General features: G+C 46.5%; 1 protein-coding gene across 3 annotated transcripts in view; it reads right to left on the reverse strand.

Annotated features, from left to right (window-relative positions):
• Positions 1 to 21558, reverse strand: part of ARHGAP39 (Rho GTPase activating protein 39) — a 215865-nt gene that overhangs the window by 69600 nt on the left and 124707 nt on the right. For all 3 annotated transcript variants that reach the window (XM_082235535.1, XM_082235536.1, XM_082235534.1), the window contains exon 3: positions 15855 to 15935. In XM_082235535.1, coding sequence (XP_082091661.1) covers positions 15855 to 15935 — 81 coding nt within the window. The remainder of the gene's footprint in view (positions 1 to 15854; positions 15936 to 21558) is intronic.

Genomic DNA, 21558 nt, shown 5'->3' on the forward strand with positions numbered 1-21558 from the left:
CTCTCTCTCGGCTGCAAGGAGGAAGGGAGATAGGCAGCTCAGCCACACTAAGCCGGCAGATCCGCTCCCGATGTGAGCCAGCCACAGGGAAAGTACTGAATCAGAATATTAAGGAACGAGAACCGGGTTCAGCTGCAACGGTCCCAGATCAGAGACAACAACAGAAAGCAGGGCTGCAGGCAGACTTTAATTGCTCCCTGTTGTGCAGGAGGGCCGCCGTAAAAATTGTTGACGATGGGAAGAATACTTAAAAGGAGGACAAGCAAAGGGGGGGGGTGTGCAGGGCCTTCTCCCATCCCCTGGCACATGCTGAACATCATCACCAACTAGGAGGCGAGGAACACAAGCGTCAGGCCTGAAATGGACTCCTTGGATTGGAAAGAAGAGAAGCGCCCAGAGACTAATGTAAAAGGTAAAGGTAAAGGAGCCCTGGACGGTTACCGTATTTTTCGCTCTACTGGACGCACTGGACCAGAGGACGCACCTAGTTTTTAGAGGGGGAAATCAAGGGGGGAAATATTATTTTTCCCCCCCCAGCCCCAAAGAGCAAAGAAGCCAAGACAGCGAGCAAGATCCATAGCCGCGCAACCTCTCCAGCCAGGAGCTAAACCTCTCCAGCGCAATTAAGGAAGAAGACAAGGCAGCGAGCGCAATCCATCCTTTAGCCTTGAGCAGCATCTTTAGCCTTGCGCAACAGGATGGATCGTGCCCGCTGTCCACCGGGGCTGGACTAGATGACTCCTGGGGTTCCCCTCCAACCCTGCAATTCTATGACCTCGGAAGGTGTTGGGGGTCTCCACCACTGGAGGCTTTTAAGCAGCGGTTGGGGGACCATCTGCCTGGCGTTCTTTAGCTGTGATTCCTACATTGTGAGGGGGCTGGGCTAGATGACCCTCGGGTGGCCCTCCCAACTCTATACAGTCCTACAATTCTGCGGCAGGAGATCCACAGCCACTTCACACAATGCCTACTCCCAATTTTCACTGGAGAGACATGTGGCTTCAGTGTCTAGGTAGGTACCCCCCCCTACCTGCCACTCTTCTCCCACCCCACTTAAGCCGAGGGAATTCCTGCCCAGAGAAGCTCCCAGGTGAGGCAAGGGTTAAGATCTACCTCTGGTAAATGGCTGTCCCTTTTCCCTTCTTCTTCTATGCTATTTCCTTCTTTTGTGTTTTGTTTAATCTGTTTTTATTGTATACTAAAATAAAAGCTGCAAAGTTTCCTTTTTTATAATATCCCCCCCCCCAAACTAAGACATTAATCCAGATAAAAACACTGATCCAGAGGAAATGAAGGGGGTGGAGAAAGGACGAAAAAAGAAAAAGAGGTAGAGATAGAGAGATTTTTTAAAAGTTGGCTTCTTTAGCCTTGCGTAGCCTCCCACGGCTGGAGAGGCGCGCACGGCTAAAGAGCAAGCCCGGGCAGCGAGGGGATGGATCACGCTCACTGCCCTGGCTTCCTCTTTAGCCTTGTGCAGCCTTCCCCCCCCCCCCGCGCTGGAGAGATTGCGCAAGGCTTTTCTAGAGGAGGGAGAAGGGACTGACTGGCTGCGTCAGTCCCTCCTCCCTCCTGGGGAAAAGCCCGCAAGAGCCGGATGAAGCTTGTGTGTGGCTCTTGGGGGCTTTTCCTGCCTGCCTCCCCCCCTGGATTCGCTCCATAGGACGCACAGACTTTCCCCCTTAGTGTTTAAGACGGAAAAACTGCGTCCTATGGTGCGAAAAATACGGTAAGTCCAGTCAAAGGTGACTATGGGGTTGCGGCGCTCATCTCGCTTTCAGGCCGAGGGAGCCGGCGTTTGTCCACAGAAAGGTTTTCCGGGACATGTGGCCAGCATAACTAACCCGCTTCTGGTGCAATGGGACACCGTGAAGGAAACCAGAGCGCACAGAAATGCCGTTTACCTTCCCACTATGGTGGTACCTATTTATTTACTTGTATTGGTGTGTGCTTTTGAACTGCTAAGTTGGCAGGAGCCAGGACAGAGCAACACCCAATCGCCTTCAAAATCTGGCCAGCGGACGGTCTGGGAATCAGCGTGTTTTTACATGTGTAGAATGTGTGCTTTTATTCAAAATGCATCTCTGGATTATTTGTGGGGCATAGGAATTTGTTCATTCCCCCCCAAAAAAAAATATAGTCCCCCCCACAAGGCCTGAGGGACAGTAGACCAGCCCCCTGCTGAAAATGTTTGCTGACCCCTGCTCAAGACTATGCAACTTGGCAACCCTTCATCTTCCACTTGCGTAGGGATGATCAAACCCAAAGAACACCACAAACACATGCAACTTCCGAAGAGACGTATGGGAGTGAAATTGATAAAATTGTGTGTGCTATTTGCCTTAGAACTTCTCTGCAACTCCTTGCAGCTGTATTCACTATGAGAGAAATGCCTGTGGTTTTCCCAGTAGTGATGTATGGAAGTGAGAGCTGGACCATCAAGAAGGCTGATCACCAAAGAATGGATGCTTTTGAATTATGGTGCTGGAGGAGACTCTTGAGAGTCCCATGGACTGCAAGAAGATCCAACCTCTCCATTCTGAAGGAAACCAGCCCTGAGCGTTCACTGGAAGGACAGATCCTGAAGCTGAGGCTCCAATATTTTGGCCACCTCATGAGAAGAGAAGACTCCCTGGAAAAGACCCTGATGTTGGGAAAGATGGAGGGCACAAGGAGAAGGGGACAACAGAGGACGAGATGGTGGGACAGTGTTCTCGAAGCTACCAGCATGAGTTTGACCAAACTGCGGGAGGCAGTGGAAGACAGGAGGGCCTGGCGTGCTCTGGTCCAGGGGGTCACAAAGAGCCGGACACGACTAAACAACAACAATCTTAAAGACCATATTCTCCATATGAACTTCTAGCAGGCTCTGAGATCTTCTGGGGAGGCCCTTCGCTGTCCCCCGCACCCTCACAGGCATGCTTGGTGGGGAGGCAGGAGAGGGCCTTCTTGGTGGCTGCTCCCTAGAGAAGCCAGGCTGGCTCCCTCCTTGCTATTCTTCTGCTGGCAGGTGGAGACCTCCTTGTTCCAACAGGCCTTTGAGAACAGGCTGTTTTTTAAGGAAAGGGCTGTTGAGCAACACTTTGCTGTTTTTATTATCTGCATTGTAATAGAACTGATTTTTCAATATATGTTTTAATTTTGAGTTCAATTACGTTTCAGCAATGATCTTCTGCGTGTTTTTAGCTATGTGCATTTTTGTTTGTATTTAATTTTTGTGAGCAGCCTTGAGTTCCAGTCTGGGGAAAGGGTGGGATGATGATGATGATGATGATGATGATGATGATGATAATAATAATAATAATAATAATAATAATAATAATAATAATAATAATAATGTGTTGGGAATTCAATAAAAATATTTTTTTTAAAAAGAAACTAAATTAATGCCTAAACTCAATGGGAAGCTTTTAATGTTTGATATTTTGCTGTGTTTTTAATACAGTGGTGCCTCGCAAGACGAAAATAATCTGTTCTGTGATTCTCTTCGTCTAGCGGTTTTTTCGTCTTGCGAAGCAAGCCCATTGATGGATTAGCGGATTAGCGCTATTAGCGGCTTTTAGCGGTTTCTCTGCTGATCGGATCAGCTGATAAGCGGCTTAAAAAGGTAAAGGTACCCCTGCCCGAACGGGCCAGTCTTGACAGACTCTGGGGTTTGTGCGCCCATCTCACTCAAGAGGCCGGGGGCCAGCGCTGTCCGGAGACACTTCCGGGTCACGTGGCCAGCGTGACAAAGCTGCATCTGGCGAGCCAGCGCAGCACACGGAACGCCGTTTACCTTCCCGCTGGTAAGCGGTACCTATTTATCTACTTGCACCCAGGGGTGCTTTCGAACTGCTAGGTTGGCAGGCGCTGGGACCGAGCAGCGGGAGCGCACCCCGCCGCGGGGATTCGAACTGCTGACCTTTCGATCGGCAAGCCCTAGGCGCTGAGGCTTTAACCCACAGCGCCACCCGCGTCCCTTGATAAGCGGCTTAGCGGCTTAGAAAAGGGGGGGGAACCAGCAGGAACTCGCAAGACATTGTCGTCTTGCAAAGCAAGCCCATAGGAAATTCGTTTTGCGAAGCACCTCCAAAACGGAAAACTCTTTCGTCTAGCGAGTTTTCCGTCTTGCGCGGCATTCGTCTTACGGGGCACCACTGTATTTTGTTGAGAGCTGCTTCTTCTTCTTCTTCTTCTTCTTCTTCTTCTTCTTCTTCTTCTTCTTTTGGGATGACACCTTGGAGACTTTGGCTGGAGACATACAAATTGCTGCTTGCAGAATATAAAGTACTGTAAGAGTCTTTTCTTTAGCATGCATGCAGCAATGTTGTCTAAATGAATGCCGACATGAAAAGCAAACTGACCCAGTTTTGCGGTTTCTTGCGTGGGTTTGTGGAGACATGCATATGGCGTTAGTAGGGAGTCCTTGGTGTAAAAATGACCCTGTTTAGGTCTACCTGGTTCAAGGTTGGGGGCGGATGCTGCTGTCGGGCCTCAGGATCACCACCCGAACTCACACACACAAGCCATGTCTCTTATGACGTGATCCGTTTGCTGCTTTGTAGAAATGACTAAATCAGCATTCAGGAAGAAGCGCTTCCTCGCGGCTCGTCCGTATTAATTTGTTTACAACTTGGCCTTCGGCTCCGAGAGCGGCTTTTGGAGTGGTTCTTCCCGACTTCAGTCTGATTTCACAAGTCGCTCCCTTGACCTTCTACCCAGGCGCTCAGAGAAATCTCTGTGGGCTGTGCGTGGATACGCAATGGGGGGGAAAGACCTCCATGGAAAAAGACCTCCCTTGCACACTCGCATTTTAACACCTTCAAACTATGGGTAGGGGTAAAGGGTGTTTGTGTGTATGTGGTGTGTCCCTCCCCCCCCAAAAAAATAAACCCACTGAGCTCTGCAGAGTGCAGATCTCATCCTTTAAGAGCAATTTTTCCGATCTCCAGGAATGCACAGCCCAGCTTGGGCGTGGGCCGTGCTCTCAAGGGAAAGAGAGAAATATTTCCACTTTGGTGGTGGGCTGCTGTCTCCTTCAGGGATCTTTGTTCTCTTCATGGCATGCAGAAGAGGAATGCATTAGGGGATGCTTAAAAAAAAAAACTGAACTGAAAAATTTACTTTGTGAGAGACAGGTTTCATTTCTCTGCTCCTCAGGCCAGGGGCAGGAAGCTAAGATGAGCGACAGGGTCAAAACTCTCCGGTTCTTGTTTGCAGTGTGAGAAGCTTGCGGGAATCATAGGGTTCATAGGATTGTAGAGTTGGAAGGGACCCGTTTCGGGGGGCTGAGTCCCCTACTAAGCAACATAGAGGGAGCCGAAGACACGTCAGCCCATAGGAGTTGGCCCCTATGTTGGCAATTCTGCATTAAGTGGACTGCTGGAACATGGCAGGCATTGAATCTGGGACCTTCTGCATGAAAAGCTGCCTATTTCACTAAGGACTAGAATCTTGCTTTATTTTTAATTTTTAATTTTTTAGGATTTTGCTGCTGTCTCTCCAGCCTTTATTTGATCTACAGCTTTTGTCCTCCCCCCCCATACAATATTTTTTTGGTTTTTTCCATATTACATCACAATATGAATAAACCAAAGCCCATCACCACATCCTCCCCATCCCACCATATATCCATCAATCAAACCTAATATTCTTTTGTCCCTCCCCCCGCTTCCCTCTGCCCCCACTCGATTTCCTCTGAGATTACATTTATCTTTGCATTTACACTCGTCTCAAATCTTCTATATATTCTTATTATCTTTCCTTAATAATTTACCTTCCCTCAGATACTTTACATTTTGATCTAGGCATATTAGCCTATCTTTTTTTTTGAGCAATATTTTACTATATATTCATCAAAACATTCCCTCTCCTTTTTTAATTTAATTGATTCGATTGCTTTCTTATAACAGCTGTTAGTTTTGCCAGGGTTAAGTATTCATTTAGTTTACAAAACCATTCCTCCCTTAAGGATAGAGTTTGTGACTTCCACTTAGCAGCAATCACTACTCTAGCTGCTGTACTTGCATATAAAAAGAATTCTCCCCCCCCCCCCTTGGTATCTCTTCCCCTATCAATCCAAGGAGATATATCTCCGGTTTTTTTATTATTGATATTTTCAACATCTTGCTTTATTTTTAGCGGATGGGCTATATCTCAGTGGTAGAGCCTTTTGCATGCAGAAGGACTCGAATTTGATCCCTGGCATCTCGGGGCACAGCTGGGCATAACCCCATTCTAAAACCCCGCATGGTGAGCCCCTGCCAGTCAGCGTGTGCAATACGTTTCCAGTACGTTTCCGAGCACAATTCAAAGTGTTGGTGCTGACCTTGAAAGCCCTAAACGGCCTCGGTCCAGGATACCTGAAGGAGCGTCTCCACCCCCATCGTTCTGCCCGGACACTGAGGTCCAGCTCCGAGGGCCTTCTGGAGGTTTTCTCCCTGCGAGAAGCAAAGTTGCAGGGAACCAGGCAGAGGGCCTTCTCAGTGGTGGTACCTGCCCTGTGGAACGCCCTCCCAGCAGATGTCAAGGCCATAAACAAATACAGTGGTACCTTGGGTTACATACACTTCGGGTCACATACGCTTCAGGTTATAGATTCCACTAACCCAGAAATAGTACCTCGGGTTAAGAACTTTGCTTCAGGGTGAGAACAGAAATCGTGCTCCGGCGTCGCGGCAGAAGCAGGAGGCCCCATTAGCTAAAGTGTTGCTTCAGGTTAAGAACAGTTTCAGGTTAAGAACGGACCTCCAGAACGAATTAAGTACTTAACCCGAGGTACCACTGTATTTTACTTTTAAAAGCAGCCCTGTTTAAGGAAGTTTTTAATGTCTGATGCTGTATTGTTTTTAATATTTTGTTGGAAGATGGGCAGGGTATAAATAAATTATTATTATTATTATTATTATTATTATTATTATTATTATTATTATTAATATTATTAATATTATTATTATTATATTACTGAGCTGGATGGACCAATGGGCTGACTGTGCATAAGGCAGGTTCCTAAGTTCCTGGGACGCTGCTTGGCCTCCTTTCCCTGAAACAGACTCTAAGCATCTTTTCCTTTGGCCCCAAGTCCCGCTAAAAGACCTGTCTCTCAGCCAAGGAAAAGTGTTGCCATTCCCACTTGCAAACTCCGATTCTGACATGAGCTGGGGGGCGGGGGCGAAGGGGGCTGCTGGCAAGCTTACAGAGAGCACTATGACAAAGGGGCGCTCGGGTGCAGGCGCCAGGGGATAGCCCTGTCTTCTCCCCTCGTTTGCTTCCCTCCTTCCCTCTTTCTCAAAGTCAAGTCCTGTCGTGCTCGCCAAAGCAGGCAGAAGTGAAAACGGCGGGGGCATTTCGGCGGCAGCAAAGCAGCGGTCCGTGAAGGGGCCTCTGGGGGCTTGGCGGCTGACGCCAGGCGTGGCTGGGAATGCCAACACAGCTCAGGACGGGGGCTAAACGTCAAGCAACGAGGGCAGGAACACAGGCTGAGCGGATCCTCAGAGACACTGGACGGAGGGGAGGCAAAGATGCAATGTCAGGTGATGGGCAGGTGGGTAAATTTGCCCACCTGTTGAAACTTGGCCTGTAGGGGGAGACGGTGGTGCTCTGGCTTTCTGTTCCCCACCTGGCAGCACTTCTCTGGGGTTTCAGGTGGGAGAGACGCTGGTGGGGTTTGAACCTGGTGACTGGGAGCGGCCGCCGAGAACACATAACACCGGTCTTGAAAGGCCTTCATTGGCTCCCAGTATGTTTCCGAGCACAATTCAAAGTGTTGGTGCTGACCTTTAAAGCCCTAAATGGCCTCGGTCCAGTATACCTGAAGGAGCGTCTCCATCCCCATCGTTCTGCCTGGACACTGAGGTGCAGCGCCAAGGGCCTTCTGGTGGTTCCCTCACTGTGAGAAGCCAAGTTACAGGGAACCAGGCAGAGGGCCTTCTCAGTGGTGGCGCCCGCCCTGTGGAACACCCTCCCAGCAGATGTCAAGACAATAAACAAATACAGTGGTACCTCGGGTTACATACGCTTCAGGTTATATACGCTTCAGGTTACAGACTCCGCTAACCCAGAAATACTACCTCGGGTTAAGAACTTTGCTTCAGGATGAGAACAGAAATCGTGCTCCGGCGTCGCGGCAGCAGCAGGAGGCCCCATTAGCTAAAGTGTTGCTTCAGGTTAAGAACAGTTTCAGGTTAATGCAGATGATCTGGTTTTAACACTACAGGAGCCAGAACCCAGTACAAAAAGAGTTTTGGATCTGATCCAGAAATTTGGTCGGGTGGCGGGTTTTAAGCTGAACAAGCAAAAAACTAAGGTGTTAGGGAAAAATCTGACGGCTATGGAAACAGAAGGGTTTCAGAAAGAGACAGAACTAAACATTGTTAAAAAAGTGAAATACCTGGGGGTGAATCTGTCTTCTAAGAATTTGAATTTATTTAAAGACAATTATGAGAAATGTTGGCTAGAAGTTAAAAAAGATTTAGAAATTTGGTCAAGACTGAAATTATCCTTGTTAGGCCGAATTGCAGCTATAAAGATGAACGTTTTGCCAAAGATGTTGTTTTTGTTTCAGGCCCTGCAGATTGTGGACAGAGTGGAATGCTTTGGAAAGTGGCAGAAGGATATCTCTAGGTTTGTCTGGCAGGGCAAAAAGCCCCGAATAAAGTTTAAAATATTAACTGATGCAAAAGAGAGAGGGGGGTTTGCCCTGCCGGACTTAAGGTTATATTATGAAGCGGCGGCCTTCTGCTGGATGAAAGATTGGATTTTACTAGAAAACACTGATGTCCTAGATCTGGAAGGCTTTAACAATTCGTTAGGTTGGCATGCGTATTTGTGGTATGACAAGGGTAAATCATATGGAATGTTTAAAAACCATATTGTCAGAAAAGCAATATATATGGTCTGGAAAAAATATAAAGACTTATTGGAGAGTAAAACTCCGAGGTGGATTTCACCAATAGAGGCCAAAGCTCGGAAAACAACCAATATGGAGGCATACTGGCCGAAATATTGGGAAATAATAGAAAACATTGGAGGCAATTGGAGACTGCAGAGCTTTGAAAAACTAAAGGATAAGGTGCAAAATTGGCTGCATTATGCCCAAATTAATGAGGTTTTTAAGTTAGACAAAAAAACAGGTTTCCAGGTGGAAAAATCGAAACTTGAGACAGAATTGCTTGAACCAAAGACCAAGTTATTATCGAGAATGTATAACTTGCTGCTTAAATGGAACACTCAGGATGAGACAGTTAAATCAGCAATGATAAAATGGGCCCAGGACATTGGTTATAATATTATGTCTGAAGACTGGGAAAGGTTATGGACCACCTGTATGAAATTTACTGCATGTAATGCTTTGAAAGAAAACATTATGAAGATGGTATACAGGTGGTACATGACCCCGGTTAAGTTAGCTAAGATTTACCATTTGTCCGATAACAAATGTTGGAAATGTAAGGAAGCTGAGGGGACATTCTTTCACCTCTGGTGGACTTGCCCAAGATTGAAGGCCTTCTGGGAAACGATCTACAATGAGTTAAAAAAGGTGTTTAAGTACACCTTTCCCAAGAAACCAGAGGCCTTCCTTCTGGGCATTGTCGGCCAGAAGGTGTTTAAAAAGGATAGAACCTTTTTTATGTATGCTACAACTGCAGCAAGAATTCTTATCGCCAAGTATTGGAAGACCCAAGATTTGCCCACACTGGAGGACTGGCACTCGCAATTGATGAACTATATGGAACTAGCCGAGATGACTGCAAGGATCCGGGACTTGGGAGAAGAAGCAATGGAGGAGGACTGGAAAAAATTCAAAGACTATTTGCAAAAGTATTATAAGTTATATGAAACATAAGATGACGTATGATTGGGAATTTAGCTCCAGTAACGAAACTTGAATATTTATGAAATTTGATAAGATTTATGAAAGAACCAAGATTTAAATGGGTAAAAACGATATTATGGTATATTTTTAGAGTATATGGTGATCAAGAGATTTAAATCTAAACTGCAATTGAAAATATAAAGAAATACACGAAATAAGGGTATAATTTGCTGATAAATTTATTGTTAAGAATGCATTGTGCGGGGGACGGGGGAAGTCCAATGGAAATTTGAAATAAGTCATTGAAGTGGTCGTGTTCCTTTTCTTTTTTATTTCCCTTCTTTTTATCTTCTCTTTTTACTTTTTGACTGTTCTGTTATTTCTGTAAAAAATGTAATAAAAATTATTATAAAAAAAAAAAAAGAACAGTTTCAGGTTAATAAGAACGGACCTCCGGAACGAATTAAGTACTTAACCCGAGGTACCACTGTATTTTATTTTTAAAAGCAGCCCTGTTTAAGGAAGTTTTTAATGTCTGATGCTGTATTGTTTTTAATATTTTGTTGGAAGCTGCCCAAAGTGGCAGGGGAAACCCAGCCAGATGGGCGGGGTATAAATAAATTATTATTATAATTATTATTATTATTACCTCGCATTACAGATGCTGGACTATTTAGCTGCTGCTGCTGCTGCTGCTGCTGCTAAACCATGAGCGTTTCATAACGCTTCCCAGCTCCACAGTTCCACGGAAGCTTCCCGGGCCCTGATTCACTGCCTCCACATTAGGAAAAGGTCCCCATGGCGATCCTACCTACAGCTTCATTCTTTGGAGAGTGCACCCTTTTTGAAAAGTCCTCTAACCGTGGGTCCTCGAATCCCCCAGTTTAATTACCGTATATGCTTCATATAATGAAACATTTCCTTTTGTGAACGCCAGAAAATCAATTTCGCCGGATGACTCCGAGCTGTCGTGTTTGGAAGCAGCGTGTAGAATTGCTCTTTATTCACATTCCCTCCGTTGGTCATGATTCATAACCCTCTAATAATACTAATCTCCCCTCTTTAATCATTCCCCCCCCCCTCCGAAGACACACGCATCACTGCTCGTAGGGAAACAATTCCAAATCTGTCCTCAGCCGCTGCAGCTACCCATTGTTGTGCTTTCTCTAGTTCTACAATATCCCCTCCAAGATTGGCAAAGGACCCTGCGCAGAATTCAAAAGGTCACTGCAGCAAAAGTTTATGTAACGACATAATGACATTTGCCATTTTATCTTCTAACAACCCCTAACATTTACTGTGCCTTTTTCCAATGCCTCAAGACACTAAGAGGAAGTTTTAAAGCGAATTCCCTATGATGACTCCTGGTTATTTTTCTGATGTAAAGGTAAAGGTACCCCTGACCATTAGGTTCAGTCGCGGACGACTCTGGGGTTGTGGCGCTCATCTCGTTCTATTGGTCGAGAGAGCCGGCGTTTGTCCGCAGACAGCTTCCAGGCCATGTGGCCAGCATGACTAAGCCGCTTCTGGCGAACCGGAGCAGCACACGGAAACACCGTTTACCTTCCCGCTGGAGCGGTACCTATTTATCTACTTGCACTTCATGCTTTTGAACTGCTAGGTTGGCAGGAGCAGGGAACAAGCAACGGGCGCTCACCCCATCGCAGGGATTCGAACCACCGACCTTTCTGCTGCTCTGGAGGGTAGAACCCAAACCAGCAGATTCAAAATACAAGGAAGGAGATTCAAACTAAACCTTAGGAATAACTTTCTGAGGGCAAGAGCCCCTTGACAGTGGAATGGACTGCCTTGGAAGCTGGTAGACTCTCCTTCACTGAAGGTTTTTGAACAGGTTTGGTGGCCATCCCTCAGGCATTCTTTGGCTTCAATTCCTGTGTTGCAGGGGGTTGGATTGGTTGACCTTTGGGGGCCCCTTCCAACTCTACAACTCTATTTTTTTAACACCAGTTCATTCCTCCTTTGTTTGTCGTCTTTCTCTCTGCGTGTTTCTTTTCTTTTTTTCCCTTCCCGTTGTGGTCCGAGGACGAGCTGAGTCTTTGAAAGATGCGTTCTGACTTCATCAGAGACATTCCTGCACCAGATGGACCAGAAGTCTGGTCTGGCTCGAGGCAGCTGTCTATGTTCTTCTTGTTTTATTGAACATCTAAATAACTCTTCAACTAGGGAAGACTTCAGAGGTGGGGGCTAAAAGCATTGAATGCATCCTCAAGCACTGAAGCTTCCCTTAGATGAATTTCAACTCTCCTAGAAACTGGCACCATTTGCAATGGCTGGTGCTTGGAAAAAGCCATTAGTGGCAGAAAGGCACCGAGGTTTTCGGGAGCTGAGCAAAGGTTGCCAGGCCCTTTTAAGAAGGCAAAGCTCCTTGCTCAGAAAAGATCTTTCCTCTCCCATCCTTCTGTCCAAAGTGGAGATTAAGTTTGACAAGCCAGGCGGCCAACGTAAATGAATTTGTCTGGCGGGACCTGCGTGCCCGAAAACCAAATTACAGGGCTCCAACAACCATCTCCGGGAAGGAGATGTTTACCTCTGGTTGCGTATTATGCCAAGTGCAGAAGCATCTCGGTCAACTTTTAGCACTAGACTCTAATTGTGGAATTGCAGAATTGGGAGGGAACTTAGGAGTCATCTAGTCCAACCCCAGTAGAGACATCACTTTGCCAACAAAGGTCCGTATAGTAAAAGCTATGGTTTTCCCAGTAGTGATGTATGGAAGTGAGAGCTGGACCATAAAGAAGGCTGATCACCGAAGAATTGATGCTTTTGAATTCTGATGCTGGAGGAGACTCTTGAGTCCCATGGACTGCAAGGAGATCAAACGTATCCATTCTTAAGGAAATAAGTCCTGAGTGCTCACTGGAAGGACAGATCCTGAGGCTGAGGCTCCAAGACTTTGGCCACCTCATGAGAAGAGAAGACTCCCTGGAAAAGACCCTGATGTTGGGAAAGATGGAGGGCACAAGGAGAAGGGGATGACAGAGGATGAGATGGTTGGATGGTGTTCTTGAAGCTACCAGCATGAGTTTGATCAAACTGCGGGAGGCAGTGGAGGACAGAAGTGCCTGGCATGCTCTGGTCCATGGGGTCATGAAGAGTTGGACACGACTAAACGACTAAACAACAACAACAACAGTCCAACCCCCTGAGATGCAGGAATCTCAACCAAAGCACCCATGTGTGTCAGTCTGAGCTTTTCACATGGATTACCTCTGCAGATCATGCCATGAATATAAGGTGGCAGAATGCGATATGAGGACCCTCACACACATCATGAATTCTTTAAATCCCAGTGCTCGAACTTACCTCCAGACACGGCCTGGAAAGCATTGGTAAACTCCTGATGCCTTAATACTATATATAAAGATCAGCACAGTAATCAGCAAGATTTTATTACCCCCTTTTGTAAGAAGAACGAGCTCCACATACACAATGAATATACCAAAGGTAATTCAGGAAACAAACAAGATAACCAGTTTATAGCCATTTTTCTCCTTTCAACTGCAAATAACTAACAGGACCTTACAGGGAATAAACAAAGAAACAGAAGAAATGAAAGTAGTGTGACATTTATTTATTATTAAATTTGTATGTAAGTCCTTCATACGAAGACCACAGCATCCAAAAGACTCCCTCCCCTTTCTAATACAATACTGTGGTCCAAAATAGCGTTTAAAGGTAAAGGTAAAGGGACCCCTGACTGTTAGGTCCAGTTGTGACTGACTCTGGGGTTGCGGCGCTCATCTCGCTTTATTGGCCGAGGGAGCCGGCGTACAGCTTCCAGGTCATGTGGCCAGCATGACTAAGCCGCTTCTGGCGAACCAGAGCAGCGCACAGAAACGCCATTTACCTTCCCGCCGCCGGGTACCTATTTATCTACTTGCACTTCGACATGCTTTCAAACTGCTAGGTTGGCAGGAGAAGGGACCAAGCAACAGGAACTCAGCCCCTCGCGGGGATTTGAACCGCCGACCTCCTAGGCTCTGTGGTTTAACCCACAGTGCCACCCACGTCCTTACTCCACATTTTCCATAGTTGGCTAGCAAAAGCTGCAGCGGGAGCCCTCTTTCCGACAAATATAAAAATATAAAACATGATAAAACATCAAACATTAAAAACTTCCCTATACAGGGCTGCCCTCAGATGTCTTCTAAAAGTTGCACAGTTATTTATCTCCATATGTTCCATTCTCTTTTTCATTTCAAGTAAGAAACCCGTTTTTCTTTATTCCTCTGGTGTGAGACCATCTCGTGGGCATATGGTTAAGAGGAAACAGATCTGCGTAACAGACGAGTGCTGTAACTCTAGCAAAAGGTCCTAAATCTCTTCGTATCGTGTGCATGAATGCACCTGAGCATATTCGGACCCACATTTGAGTTCAGGCGCACACCTTGTCACAAGGTAAGAACGAAAGAAGGGCCTGCTAGGTCAGCCCAATGGCATCCTGTTCTCACACACCCCTCTAGGTATTGCCACTTCCTTACGGTCTGGCTTGCCCTGGATGGGGCAAGCAAGAACATCGGGGGGGGTGTCGTAGGCCAGTGGTAGATCACCTCCTTTTCATAGAATCATAGAATCATAGAATCATAGAGTTGGAAGAGACCACAAGGGCCATCGAGTCCAACCCCCTGCCAAGCAGGAAACACCATCAGAGCACTCCTGACATATGGTTGTCAAGCCTCTGCTTAAAGACCTCCAAAGTAGGAGACTCCACCACACTCCTTGGCAGCAAATTCCACTGTCAAACAGCTCTTACTGTCAGGAAGTTCTTCCTAATGTTTAGATGGAATCTTCTTTCTTGTAGTTTGGATCCATTGCTCCGTGTCCGCTTCTCTGGAGCAGCAGAAAACAACCTTTCTCCCTCCTCTATGTGACATCCTTTGATATATTTGAACATGGCTATCATATCACCCCTTAACCTCCTCTTCTCCAGGCTAAACATGCCCAGCTCCCTTAGCCGTTCCTCATAAGGCATTGTTTCCAGGCCTTTGACCATTTTGGTTGCCCTCCTCTGGACACGTTCCAGTTTGTCAGTGTCCTTCTTGAACTGTGGTGCCCAGAACTGGACACAGTACTCCAGGTGAGGTCTGACCAGAGCAGAATACAGTGGCACTATTACTTCCCTTGATCTAGATGCTATACTCCTATTGATGCAGCCCAGAATTGCATTGGCTTTTTTAGCTGCCGCGTCACACTGTTGGCTCATGTCAAGTTTGTGGTCAACCAAGACTCCTAGATCCTTTTCACGCAGAAGATCCCAGTGCAAAGCTGAGCGGAGTGCAAAGCTGAGCGGAGAAAATACGGATGCAACAGCCGTTCCCGACCTACCTGGGTGCTTTGCTTTAAAGACCGAGGATTGCTATTAATGAGAAATGAAAGCAAATATTGACCGCTAGCTAAACCCAGCCGCCTCCCCCTGTGCAAACAGCTGGGCACAATTCGCGCAGCAAGACTGCAAGTGCTCAGGAGATGCTGGCAGCCTCCTGTTTGAAATGCAGCCTTCATAACCCCTGGAGCAAGCTTGGAATAATCATTGCCTTGTGCATGACGCCTTGCTTCCAGGTCTGTGGTGGGCGATGCTTTTCTCGGCGCTGAAGGAAGCAGCTGGGATGTGCCTGATTTATTCTTGATGCGTTTTTACCCCAATGCCTCCCAAGTGAGCAGGGACGGGTAACAAGGGTCTGGGCACTTTGCTGCGGAGACCACAGCGCACAGGGTTAGTTCCACAGGTTTGCGCACCATGCGTTCTGCTCTCTGGTTACCACTTAGCAACACAGAAAGCCCCCTTATACAGACTGTTGGTCCATCTAGCACTGTGAAGCGGTGCCTCTGGTTACGAACTTAATTCGTTCCGGAGGTCCGTTTTTGTTGTTGTTGTTTGTTAAATCGTTTTTATTAATTTTCCAATAAAAAAGCATCCGATTAACATATCAAATCATGATCCAATTAAAATAAAAAACTAAAATAAAAAAGACCAAATAATTATCCAAATTATAATTTTTAAACTAATTTCTAAACTCTCTTTAGCATCAGGGCAACTCACCTGTACTGCATCCGCTGCCCGTCGGAGCCGTAATCCCGATAGATCTCGTATTCCTTCTCGAAAACTCCGGGAGGAGAGGAACTGCAAGAGGACACAAGGAGAAACAAGGGTATGAGGAACAAAGTGGGTGGGGCGCAGCATAGACATAACCCCTCCCAAAAAAACTCCGTTTGGAAGCTTTCCAGTGAGGATTGTGTAGTAGAAATAGTAATAATAATAACAATTTATGATTTATAGCCCACCCATCTGACTGAGCTTCCCCAGCCACTCTGGGCGGCTTCCAACAAAATATTAAAATACCGTAATACATCAAACACTAAAAGCTTCCCTAAACAGCTTCTTCTAAAAGTCTGGTAGTTGTTGTTCTCTTTGACATCTGGTGGGAGGGCGTTCCACAGGGCGGGCGCCACTACTGAGAAGGCCCTCAGCCTGGTTCCCTGTAACTTGGCTTCTCACAATGAGGGAACCGCCAGAAGGCCCTCGGAGCTGGATCTCAGTGTCCGGGCAGAATGATGGGGGTGGAGACGCTCCTTCAGATATACTGGACCGAGGCCGTTTAGGACTTTAAAGGTCAGCACCAACACTTTGAACTGTGCTCTGAAACGTACTGGGAGCCAATGTAGGTCTTTCAAGACCGGTGTTATGTGGTCTTGGCAATAGAAGCCCCATCTAGCAAACTGGGGATGGGAAACCTTTTCTAGACCAAGAACCAGACCATCTTGGGGTTGCAAGCCAGCAGTGCCTGGGGACAGATGCAAAAGCAGGTGCAGCAATGAATATAAAGCAATGAATGTGCTTGCGAAACGTGGACCACTTATAAATGCCATCTCCAACACCTCGAAAGATTCCATCAAGGGTGTCTCCGAAAACATATAACTTGGGAAGACAGGAGAACTAATGCCAGTGAACTGGAAGAAGCTAATATTACCAGTGTCGAAGCAATGATTCTTCAACTTGTTGGATTGGTCATGTTGTACGGATACCTGATCATCGTCATCCAACCCAACTACTCTATTCCAAATTTAAAAATGGAAAGTATAATGCTGGTGGTCAACAAAGGAGATTTAAAGACTCTCTCAAAGCAAATCTTAAATAAAATGCAGTATAAACACCGACAACTGGGAAACACAGGCCTGCGAGCACTCCAGTTGGAGAACAGGCTTTACCAAAGGTGTCATGGGCTTTGAAGACACTCGAACTCAGGACGCAAGGAAGAAATGTGTTAAGAGGAAGGCACACATGGCAAACCCTAACCAGGATCAACTCCCGCCCGGAAACCTATGTTCCCACTGTGGAAAGATATGTGGATCCAGAATTGGCCTCCACAGTCACTTACAGACTCACTTTTAAAACCATGTTCATGGAAGACAATCTTACTCGGCTACGAGTGACCTCAGAAGAAGAAGAAGAAGAAGAAGAAGAAGAAGAAGAAGAAGAAGAAGAAGAAGAAGAAGTGTTACAATAGACTAGGCGGTACACTCAACTCTTCTCTATCCTTCCAGGCAAGCAATAGATTTGTTGATTTATTGATCTATTTAAAACATTATAAGGCTACTCTTCATCGCCGAAAGCAAATTCAGAGCAGGTTAAAATCACAACACACTCCATACATTTAAAAAGCTCAGTATAAAACAAAATTGAAAGCAGTTACATTATAAATGAACACCAATACATAAGGAATTTGATTTGACACGAAGCTCCTGCAAAGGTCTAGGTGCATAACGAGGTTGAGCAAAGCAAGCTATTCCCAGTGTGTGGGTGAGTGAATTGGGCTTCAAGGCTTACCTGTGGTTAAAAAACACACACACAAAAACCCCGTGTGAATCTGTCTCGTTTCTCACGTGACCGCCAGCGAAATCGCTTCGTTAGCCCCAATCAAATAATTAGTGAAGCGGTTTTACAGAGCTTCAAAACACATTAATGCATTAAAAAGTACAAAGCAAGAAACTGCACCGGCTAAGATAAAGATCTGCCAATGGAGGTGTTTGCGTTAATGAGGGAGATTAGGGGATGCTCCCAGAACAAAGAGAGAGAAACGAGTTGTTCTAATGGGATGGATATTTTTAAAAGGAAAGAAAAAAGAAGTGGCAATAAAAAATTAGCTCTGACAGAAGCTTAATTTTAATGAGGCTTCCGAGCTTTAGATTTACAACTCGCAAGGGCGCTGCAAAGGAAATCACTTAGCCCCTTTCCTTTCTCTCTCCTGCGCGCATGCAAATCCTGGGTCCCTGTGCCTCCATGGAGTGAAGACACATGTGTGACTTCCATGGCCAGCAATTGCGCCAGCAAAAGCAGGAGTGATGTCATGGCCTGGCTGAACACAGAGGAACGGTGGCAGGAACCAACTGGGGTGGGACAACCATGAGTGGTCAGAGGGAGACGATTGGAGAAAGGAGGTGTTGGAAGTTAAAGAAGTAACAGGACTTGGTGAGCTGGGAGAGTCGGTGGCAGAGAGAAGTGCAGAATCAGAGGCAGAAGATGAAGCAGGAGAGTCGGAGGAAGGAGGTCAAGAGGAAGAGATGAGAGGTACCAAAATCCCAAAGGAGTAGAAGGGACTCTATGTACGCAACGACAGCCGCACAGATGCTACTAGCTCAGAGATGGAAAGGAGATAAAGTCCCTACCGGAGTGGGAAACTAAGCTGTTGGTTTATGCCGAAATGGCAAAACTGACTGGAAAGCTCAGGAACCAAGAAGACGAAAAATTCAATAAAGAATGGGGGAAATTCATAATTTACTTGAGAGACCACTGTAAGCAGATGGAAACATTAGCAGGATTGTAATAACACTTGTTACGTAGAAGATATTATGGACAACAAAATGGAGAGACGTATAATTTGGATGATGAAATAATATGCCGTTGAAAAGGTTTATAATAGGAGGGGAAGGTGGGAAGTCTAGAGATTCGGGGGAAATCTCGAAATATGGATATGCATTTTGTATTGTTATAATTTTATATCTGTAAAACCAAATAAAAATTATTTCCAAAAAGAGATAGGAGGAGATGAATTTTGGATGCTTTAGTTCATCATCATCATCATCAAACCTTTTATTGGCATTACATACATACATCCAAAACAAATCAATACAGAATTACCACTTCCCCAGTGGCACAAAACATTTGCTAAAAGAAAGGAGGCAGAGCAGTCTAACGTCACATCTCTTGGTCTTCAGGGAGATCAGACGTCTGCAGTGTATTTCGATGACAAAAAACCAAATAGAGATATTTAGCCACTAACTTGGTGAGCTCCTGATCATTCCCCAGTAATAGAACATGTATGACCTCCGACTCTAGTTTTCATTTGGGGATATAGAGTTGATCTAGAAATTGCTGACGGAGATCAGCATATAGTTTACAACTGAGAACCATATGTGTAAGGGTTTCCACCAGGTGGTCTTCACAAGGGCAAGTTCTTTCTCCTTCCACCCTGCCTGAGAAGCTTCCCCAAAGGAGGTTTGATGGATTTGAATTAAACCTAGCCAGCGAAAATGCCCTTCTTTCTTGAGGATGCTTTAGCTGAGATTCCTGCATTGCAGAGGGTTCGGGCTAGATGACCTCTGGGGTCCCTTCCAACTTTAGGATTCTATGAGTCAGGCTGATACAGAATCACGGGTGTCTCCCCTCTCCCCTGGTCTCCCAGAACCAGAAGAGGCATGAAAAGGGCAGAGGAGAGGTTGACGTCATGCAGGCTCAGTCTGTGATTGCTTGGGAAGAATCCTGGAGAGGAGGGGACTTAAGACGGCTTTGTGGAGGAAGGGACTTTTACAGTAGTTTTCCATGTATAATGAGCCCCTGTGTATAAAACGACCCCTATTTTGGGGGGCGGGACGCGGGGGGCGCTGTGGGTAAAAGCCTCAGTGCCTAGGACTTGCCGATCGAAAGGTCGGCGGTTCGAATCCCCACGGCGGGGTTTGCTCCTGTTGCTCGGTCCCAGCGCCTGCCAACCTAGCAGTTCGAAAGCACCCCCAGGTGCAAGTAGATAAATAGGGACCACTTACTGGCGGGAAGGTAAACGGCGTTTCCGTGTGCTGCGCTAGCTCACCAGATGCAGCTTTGTCCCGCTGGCCACGTGACCCGGAAGTGTCTCCGGACAGCGCTGGCCCCTGGCCTCTTAAGTGAGATGGGCGCACAACCCTAGAGTCGGACACGACTGGCCCGTACGGGCAGGGGTACCTTTACCTTTACCTTATTTTGGGGGGACTCAAATTTAAGAAAATGGGAGGAGGATTGGGCAGAGTTGTTGAGCTGTTTGGGGGGAGGATTGCCAAACAAACGCTGACAAATCACTTGCTCGCCAACATGCGCATGCCCGCTCACCAACAGCAGACGACAATCGCACGCCCAATTGCCAAAGCTGCAGCCAATCCACAGCAACCTTTGCCACAGCAACCAATCACCCACCCAATTACCACAGCAGCAGCAGCAAATCCAAAGGAGCACTTGACACAGCCACCAATCACCCACAAAATCGCTGCTGACAAGCTCCTGCTCGCGGCTGCAACCAAACACTCATCCCCCAACGCACTATCTGTGTATAGGACACCCCGTTTTTTAACATTATTTTAGAGTAAATAAACCTCGTCTTATACACAGAAAAGTATGGTACTTTCTGATCCATGCAGCAAGACCATGGGTAGGCAAACTAAGGCCCGGGGCCCGGATCTGGCCCAATCGCCTTCTAAATCCAGCCCACGGATTGTCCGGGAATCAGCGTGTTTTTACATGAGAAGAATGTGTCCTTTTATTTAAAATGCACCTCTGGGTTATTTGTGGGGCATAGGAATTCGTTCATTATTTTTTTCCAGAAAATAGTCTGGCCCCCCACAAGGTCTGAGGGACAATGGGCCGGTCCCTTGCTGAAAAAGTTTGCTGGCCCCTGAGCAAGACCTACTGGGATGAGCTGCTCATTAGGCCTGGCACTCCAACAAGTCTGTGCAGGTTGCGTTCTTGCTAATGAAGAGTTAACTCCGCAGAGTGTGATCTACTGCTGGCTTGCTCCTCTCAGACGGGGAACCTGTGTGTTTCAGCTCGAGGGCCACATTTCCTTCCAGGAAACCTTCTGAGGGCCATGGGCCACTGACGCTCAGGGCCAGAAAAAAAACTGGGTGGAACAACTAATGAATTTTTTTACATAGCCTAGTTTCTCCACACATTCACACTCCTTTCTCTATCCTTCGGCCGCCCAACCAGCCAAGAGGTAACAGCTAGTGTCTGAGGGCATATTCCTGCAGGTAAAAATGCTAAACTGGATCGTGGGGGGGGGGGAGAGCAGCAAATTGGCTGCACGATATAAAAATATTTTTATTAATCATTTTTAAAAGCCAGCTGTGGGTACTATAAACCCCGGTGGATTGTAGCGACGGACAGGGTTTTATGCTTTGCATCCATTCAGACATTTTATTAGCTTTTTATGGCTTTTAAATCAGATCACTACACACTCAGCCTTATCCACGAGAGCTGAGCAGGCTTTGGGGGGGGGATTATTAATAAACTATTCCATGTTTTTGAGCACATCCGCACAACCTGTGGGCAGGCTCCCCGCATAATAACATCTGCCTCCGCAGGAGCAGACCTGAAATTATTTGGGAGGACACTGTGTCAGAAGCTCAGCTGCGAAGATTTTATCACTGAGCCGGATATTAGATTCTTGCAGCTTCTACCCATTGTATAGAACAAGAAAAGGGGGGGGGCACGTGATGGAGGT

This window comes from Podarcis vaucheri (genome assembly GCF_965113315.1).
Source record: "Podarcis vaucheri genome assembly, chromosome: 8".
In the NCBI taxonomy this organism is placed as follows: domain Eukaryota; kingdom Metazoa; phylum Chordata; class Lepidosauria; order Squamata; family Lacertidae; genus Podarcis; species Podarcis vaucheri.